Genomic DNA, 8,539 nt, shown 5'->3' on the forward strand with positions numbered 1-8,539 from the left:
AAGTGCAAGAAGTATGCCTCCAACGGCTCTGGAATCTCCCACGGCTCCTCTGTTGTCCTTGGGGCCTCCTTTGCTTCTTAATGGTGGTATACCGGGTTCAGGGGTGAAGGTTGTATTTATTGATCCACAGTCCTCCAAAAAAACAAATAAACCGGCATAGCGTGGTATGTTTGATCAAACGCTGGTTTATTGACACTAGCAATAACATGCACAGTGTGTAAAATAATAAAAAATACTAGGCAATAAAAACAATAGAGCAAGGGAAATACTCTATGTAAAGATAAAAACTAAAAACAAAAGTTGCAGGTGGAGTGGCTAACAGCTGCTAGCATAACTCCTAACGCCGCACTGCGTGTACCAGGAAGTGTCGGCAATAGCCTGGAAACGGCGTGCGTTCCACCAACGACCAACTGGAAACCGGAAGTGCGTGCGTGTATCCGCTTTACGCACGTTTCGTTCAGATACGTCTTCAGAAGCGGGTGCACGCATACAGCAGAGGGTTGTCTATATAGCCGACTTCAATATGCAAACCCCTCCCACTAGCGGCGGTAGCCAATCGTGTTTATTTGCATTCGTTTCCCATCGAATCGTATGTGAAGAGGGTAAACCCTTGGATTCTCCTAATTGCATATTTGTGCCTCGGCGTCCCAAATGAGGCCTATAATATGATTGAAATGTCAGCAATATAGGCACAGATCAATGATAACCAACATACATTGCTATTATCGCGGTGAATCAATAGGCAACCTGCTCTGCTAAAATAAGCCCTGTGTGGACAATCATGGGCAGATATACAGACTGAATAAAGGGAATTAGATAAAGAAAATTATATATAAAGATTAAATAGGAGAAATATATAAAGTACAAACAGGTACATTACTCTAGGGAAATTTATAGTCCTAAGGTCAGATACATTATCCAGAGGCTAGCTGCCATAAGCTAGTTATTGGAGAACGGGATTTACCCGGTCGTGAGTGGCTCCACCTATGGGTGGAAAAAGTGTATATAAGAGATGTATGTTAAAGCCACCATAGTCTCATAGCAGTACAAATATTAGATGTGCCTGTGGTAAGGAGGATGGTGAATAGTGGTTGGTTAGCAAACGAAGGTGTGTGTTAGCTAGCAGTATATAGAGAGGCTCCCAAAGTGATATTGTTAATGATCCCTACTATACAGGACTTTATGCTAGCCGGGTTATCTCTATTATTTATACCATCTGCTGATACCTTGCCCCCCTAATTCCAAACTCTGTTTGATGACCATTTAGCGGATATGGGGTGACTCACATTTACGTTTATTTCCACCATAAATGTTGCCAGTATGCCAGTTAGGTTACATACCCCAACTACATCTCTGTCCATTATCTAGAAGGTTTTTATTCCATTGAGAGAATAGCTCTCAACAAGATGATCTCTAGGCATTTATCCCTTTGAAGTAATTAATAATATTTATATTATATAGTAGGGATCATTAACAAGATCACTTTGGGAGCCTCTCTATATACTGCTAGCTAACACACACCTTCGTTTGCTAACCAACCACTATTCACCATCCTCCTTACCACAGGCACATCTAATATTTGTACTGCTATGAGACTATGGTGGCTTTAACATACATCTCTTATATACACTTTTTCCACCCATAGGTGGAGCCACTCACGACCGGGTAAATCCCGTTCTCCAATAACTAGCTTATGGCAGCTAGCCTCTGGATAATGTATCTGACCTTAGGACTATAAATTTCCCTAGAGTAATGTACCTGTTTGTACTTTATATATTTCTCCTATTTAATCTTTATATATAATTTTCTTTATCTAATTCCCTTTATTCAGTCTGTATATCTGCCCATGATTGTCCACACAGGGCTTATTTTAGCAGAGCAGGTTGCCTATTGATTCACCGCGATAATAGCAATGTATGTTGGTTATCATTGATCTGTGCCTATATTGCTGACATTTCAATCATATTATAGGCCTCATTTGGGACGCCGAGGCACAAATATGCAATTAGGAGAATCCAAGGGTTTACCCTCTTCACATACGATTCGATGGGAAACGAATGCAAATAAACACGATTGGCTACCGCCGCTAGTGGGAGGGGTTTGCATATTGAAGTCGGCTATATAGACAACCCTCTGCTGTATGCGTGCACCCGCTTCTGAAGACGTATCTGAACGAAACGTGCGTAAAGCGGATACACGCACGCACTTCCGGTTTCCAGTTGGTCGTTGGTGGAACGCACGCCGTTTCCAGGCTATTGCTGACACTTCCTGGTACACGCAGTGCGGCGTTAGGAGTTATGCTAGCAGCTGTTAGCCACTCCACCTGCAACTTTTGTTTTTAGTTTTTATCTTTACATAGAGTATTTCCCTTGCTCTATTGTTTTTATTGCCTAGTATTTTTTATTATTTTACACACTGTGCATGTTATTGCTAGTGTCAATAAACCAGCGTTTGATCAAACATACCACGCTATGCCGGTTTATTTGTTTTTTTGAGGACTGTGGATCAATAAATACAACCTTCACCCCTGAACCCGGTATACCACCATTAAGAAGCAAAGGAGGCCCCAAGGACAACAGAGGAGCCGTGGGAGATTCCAGAGCCGTTGGAGGCATACTTCTTGCACTTTACCCCTGCAGGGGTTAGTGCCTCTGGTGAGTGGGGACCCAAAAGGGGGAGCACCGTGATCACTGCGTGGAATTTTCACCAATGTTCATTTGAGCACTCACCTTTTTAGGTGCACCTTTGCAAGCACGGATTCCTTCATTCCTTGGATGGACTTTGTATCTTGTTAATTTATTTTTTATGAAGACTGTCTTCCTTATTGCATCACACTATTGGACTATTTTTATTTTTGTTTATTTATTACCCTATGAAGATTGATTGCCTCACTGCACTTTTTTGCATTATATTATATTATATTTTCCATATGTCTATGGTTCCTACGAGTGTACCGCACTCACTCAGTGGAAACACACACACAGGCTAGTTCACAGCCTACCAGTGACAGCACAGCTTGGCTTATCCGTTTGGTTTATCACACTACGTGTTTTTGGTTGAGTTTAGTTTTTATACGCCAGTACCTGGTCACTGTCATTACACTTAGTATTTAGCTGGTATCCAGTTGTTGTTTTTTCACTATTCATGTTGGTTTTACTAATACTATACTTATTTACTTATTCACGCACCCCTCAGGGTCACTGTCTACAATTTTTACTTGATACAGTTTATAAGTAGGGCAGCGCCACTACCCCATCCCACTCCCAATTGGTCATTCAGGCCTATGGTCTAAAACATAAAGCTCCTCTTTAAGTTTAGAGCTTATTCTACCAGGGTTGTAGGAACCTCCTGGGCTTTTCGCCATCGGGTATATGTGGCTCAGATTTGTAAGGCTGCTACCTGGTCTTCAGTGCAAAGGTTCACAAAATGTTATCAAGTGGATGTTCGAGCAGCTGAGGATTAGGCTTTCGGCCGCAGTGTACTGCGCGGTGTCCTATAAGGTATGATGGCTTTTGTTTGGCAGGGTGTCTCCCTCCCCTCAAGGTTATTGCTCTGGGACGTCCCAGTAGATAATGAATATTCGAATACCTGTGTCCCATGATGTATGAAAAAGAAAATAGGATTTTTTCATCATACTTGCCTGTAAAATCCTTTTTCTTTGAGTACATCATGGGACAAAGGTCCCTCCCCTCTTTTTGAGGAGACAGTGCTTGCTACAAAACTAAAGTACTTCCTGTATGGGCGGGGTTATATAGGGGGATCACTTCTTGTTTAAAGACCTTTGGTCTACCAGTGTCTATTTACCTGGAGATGAAGAATAACCCAGCAGGTAATACATATTCGCCTAACTCTGTGTCCCATGATGTATATCATGATTGAAAATGCAGTGTGTCAGACTGACACACAGCACAAGCAATCACTGCATGCCCCCGCGGGCCCACCGGCATGTTCTGCTGAACGTTGTATGACGCCCAGTCAAGAAAACAGAACCCCTTCCCGGCCATCATTCTGCTATAGGCTGGGCGAGTAGTGGTTAGACAGGGATGAGTGTGAATATCTTTAAATCTGCCTGCCTCTAATAAAAAAAAAATCTCCAGCAATAACTTTAAAATGGTACAAAAGACCTTGAACTAAAATATTAGTGGGCAGTGGTTAGCTCAGTTTACAGTACCCCCTTTATTTTATTTTTTCATTTCATTGTAGTAAAAATTTAAAAGCACCGCTAAATAAATCCTCTTGTAAGAATGTTGTTCATAACTTTGTTGCATTACTTTTTTACCATATTTGTTTTTAGCTGAAGACTGTCAGCTAACGAAGAGTGACATGGTGAACTGGTATCTTAAAGAAATTGAAAGTGACATTGAGAGTGAATCTGAACTGATCTTTAGAAAAAATATGATCGAAAAAATAATTCACAGATTAATTCATTATGTAAGTATGGCATTTTTTTTATTCTAAAACATCGTTTTAGAGGGCACTTTTAAAGCCGACCTTCAGCCTCATTGGTTTCTGTTTCATCTGCTTCTGCCCCTAGTTTTTAATTTCAGTCTGTGCTTCTCTTTTATTTTCTACTCCTCCTCCTCTTGTGTTCTTTTGAATTTGAGGATACTTGCTTCATTATGTATGAAGTAAAATTTTAGCAGATTAATTAAGGTGAAGTTTCTTTAAACGGCATATTTTTCGTTCAGATTCTTGTCCTGTGACTTGGCCAACCCAAAAAACTAGGGACTATCGTTGCTCAGGTTTCTGCCATTTTGTCTAACTTTGAGACCATTGCCCACTCACTAATCTGGTTTTCTTTGTGCTTCAGAAACAGCCTTTTCTTGCATATTAGAGATGTTTGTTTCTATACATTAGTCTACAAAATTGTGATTCCTGGTGTGCAGGGCTCCACCCACCCAGCCGCATCACTCATTCACAATAGTCTGTTAATGGGAAACTACAACTACTAACAGACTTTGTAGTTCTCGAGTTGTATTTCTGAATGAACTTCCACAGCGCTGTTGTGGTTCATTGATAGTTCCGGTCTGTGTAAACTGTGTGCCTATACTTCATATGAGCCGTTACACACTCAGAATCTGCAAGAGCCCTTCATAGCACCCATAATCTGATGAGTGTGGGTGCAATGCTCCCAATTAAAAAACAAATGCACATTTTTTTACTTGTAAAAGGGTAATTTATTTTGTTTTGAAAAGGTGAACTTTTTTGTTTTAAAAGGATAAAATACAGAGCAATGTGCATGTATTGCAGAGATGTACTCTGTGTGTGTGTGTGTTTTTGTTTTTTTAAGGGGGCTAACTCCACTTTCATGGGGAAAACATGGCAAAGAAAATCTCTCGCTCTCTCATATATAATCTCAATACAGATATCTATCTGAGAGAGATATTGTATACAATTGCAACATATTGAATGTTTTAAAAATAGCTTTTCCTTTTCAATCTGCAGCCACTGTAATTTTCTGAAGATGCAATATGGCTACCTGGATGTGTTCTTTACACAGAAACATTTTACTGCTTGTTTAACTCGCTTATTCTACTATAAGTCTATACTAAGATACAAGTCAGGTTTAAGGCACCCCCTGAAGCAAAAATTTCATTTTTGGTAAGCTACTCCCCATATGAACACATCTAAAGTGATGCAGGCCCAGCAGCTTTCCTCATTGGTGCCCTACAGCTGCTGCAGCTAATTGATAATTATGAAACCACTCTCATCCCATCATTTTCCCACATGGGCACAGAGAAACATTGATTTCTTCAGAAAAACAAAAGGTAGGACTCTGCAACAAAGTTTTTTTTTTCTCAAAAAGAGTAGAGTTGCTCTTTAACCACTTGAGATCCGCGCTATAGACGAAATACGTCCGCAGCGCGGCTCTCAAGTGCCAAGTGGCCGTTTAAACACGGCCTTTTATGTGCATTACCCGCGCGCGCCACTGGGTGGCGCGCGGCGGGTAAAAACTGTCGCGACGCATCGCCGAAGACCCGATGCGTGTACCGGGCGGCCGCGATGTCCGCCGGGTACACGCGATCGTCGGTGACAGCAGGGACGTGGAGCTCTGTGTGTAAACACAGAGCTCCACGTCCTGTCAGGGAGAGAGGAGACCGATCTGTGTCTCTTGTACATAGAGACACAGCATCGGTCCCCTCCCCGTCACCCCCCTCCCCCCACACAGTTATAACACACCCAGGCTACACAGTTAACCCCTTCCTCACCCCCTAGTGTTAACCCCTTCACTGCCAGTCACATTTATACAGTAATTCGTGCATTTTTATAGCACTGATCGCTGTATAAATGTGAATGGCGCCAAATTTGTGTCAAAAGTGTCCGATACGTCCGCCGCAATATCCCAGTCCCAATAAAAATCGCAGATCGCCGCCATTACTAGTAAAAAAAAAAATAATAAAAAAAATCATAATTCTGTTCCCCATTTTGTAGGCGCTATAACTTTTGCGCAAACCAGTCGCTTATTGCGATTTTTTTTTTTTTTTTACAAAAATACGTCGAAAAATACGTATCGGCCTTAACTGAGAAAAAAAATAGTTTTTTAAAAAAAAAATTGGGATATTTATTATAGCAACAAGTAAAAAAAATATATATATTTTTTAAATTGTTGCTCTTTTTTTGTTTATAGCGCAAAAAAAACCGCAGAGGTGATCAAATACCACCAAAAGAAAGCTCTATTTGTGGGGAAAAAAGGACGCCAATTTTGTTTGGGAGCCACGTCGCACGACCGCGCAATTGTCAGTTAAAGCGACGCAGTGCCGGACGCTGAGATTTCGCCTGGGAACGAAGGGGGTTTATGTGCCCAGTAAGCAAGTGGTTAAGCAAGCCAATGTTGGCCACTTTACATTTGGTAATCGGTTCTGTATATATGTCATGCATGCAATAACTTCATAGGCTGCTGTTTAATAGTAAAACCATATTTTCCTTTTTAAGGATCATATTCTCATAGAACTGAGCAAGACTGATTTGAAGTCCATAGATGGCGACAAAGAAGAAGCTCCAGAAGAGGATCGTATATTAGTAGTTAATCCAAACTATGTTTTAGAAGATTAAAAAGGGTTACTTGGTCTAACTATATCATTATGTACTTGATTTCTATTCTACTTAATTTGTATTAGATATGTGGAGAAGTTAAGTACAAGACATGTTTGTATTTTTACATTATTGTTATGATAAATAAAATAAAGATTTTGGAATATATTTTGTAAATTATTTTTTTATTGTCCATTTAACAATCTTTTTTTTTTTTTTCTTTTTTTTTTGCAGACTGAACTATAATTTTAATTTTCATTAACGCTTTTGTACTATTACAATTACAAGAAGATTTGTGTGGCAACTGTACAAGTTATACAACTTTTCTTTAAGCAAAAGTAGTGTTAACCTTTAATTATGTGTCTGCTGGACTCTTGTTAAATATTTCATGAACATTTGTACACGATTGATAAGTACAGGATGATATTGTAACTTACAATAAGGAGGAAAGAACAAAAATGAATAAGCAATCTATGTACTACAAACAATAGAAGACCGGGCTCTGATCAATTTGTAGGTCCTATAGAACATGCCTCCAGACCACCTATTCACCCCAAATGAATTCAAACTGTGGAAAGGTGGAGGCATTTTAACATGCTATCTACATTGATGGCAATTGAGGCGATTCGGTTCGCATTGGTTTGCGCTAAACAAGTTATTCACTCACTCACATCTATAACCAGAGGTGAATTATATGATATAAAATATACGTCAGGGTCATAACACACTTATTATCGTGTTTTAATTGCAAGGAGCAAACGTTCAGGTAAAATATTGCTTTCTAATTGTAAGTAGTAAGTAATAAGGTGATAATAAAAACAATATCCCAAAACTATGAATCGCATATTGAAAGGATAGAAAAAGAAAGGAGAATATAGAAATGATTAGGAATAAAAGCACTACGAGCAATATTATATAAAGAGTAGTGTAAAATATGTGTCACCTCATAGTGTTCGACTCTAGTGGATAAGCTATAATCCATTTAACAATCGTTAGTTCTACATTATCTTGGGACTATGCATTCTTAATCCCCAAAAAAATGTTTTGGCTATACATGCACTTTAAGTGAGACTGGATTAAAGCCCATCAGGTTTTTTTTTTTTGCGATCTCTCTCATTGGCCACATAGGCCCCCCCTATTTCCTACTCTGGAGATGCAACAGTAAGTGTTTTTTCAAATGAATATTTAGTAGGCCAATATGCATCAAACCTAGAAAACTTCCCCTCCTCTAAATAACACTAAGCTAATGTATGGGTGTATATATACTGTAATCTGTTTTATCCCAATAGATTCAATGGTAATGGCGGCTGGTGCTCAACATTTTTGGGGGGGCGCAAACAAAAAAAAACATAAATTGCAGCCTCACTGTGCCTATAAATTGCAGCCTCACTGTGCCAGTGTCGCCACTGTGCCCATCAATTGCCGTCAGTTTGCCCCTAAAATGCCGCCAAATTCCCCCCCCCTCGCCTGGCACTTACCTTTCTCGGTCAGCCATCCTTGGATCGAT

The 8,539-nt window shown here is 39.9% G+C and overlaps 1 protein-coding gene across 1 annotated transcript in view; it reads left to right on the forward strand.

The window, feature by feature from the left end:
* The window catches only part of LOC120940454 (maternal DNA replication licensing factor mcm6), a 206,464-nt gene extending 199,305 nt beyond the window's left edge, over nucleotides 1-7,159 (forward strand). Inside the window, exons 16-17 of the mRNA XM_040353332.1 lie at nucleotides 4,295-4,431; nucleotides 6,934-7,159. Coding sequence (XP_040209266.1) covers nucleotides 4,295-4,431; nucleotides 6,934-7,053 — 257 coding nt within the window. The 3' untranslated portion in view covers nucleotides 7,054-7,159. The remainder of the gene's footprint in view (nucleotides 1-4,294; nucleotides 4,432-6,933) is intronic.
* Nucleotides 7,160-8,539: the final 1,380 nt, after the last annotated feature.

The sequence above is a fragment of the Rana temporaria genome, chromosome 5, assembly GCF_905171775.1.
Source record: "Rana temporaria chromosome 5, aRanTem1.1, whole genome shotgun sequence".
NCBI classification, from domain to species: Eukaryota; Metazoa; Chordata; class Amphibia; order Anura; family Ranidae; genus Rana; species Rana temporaria.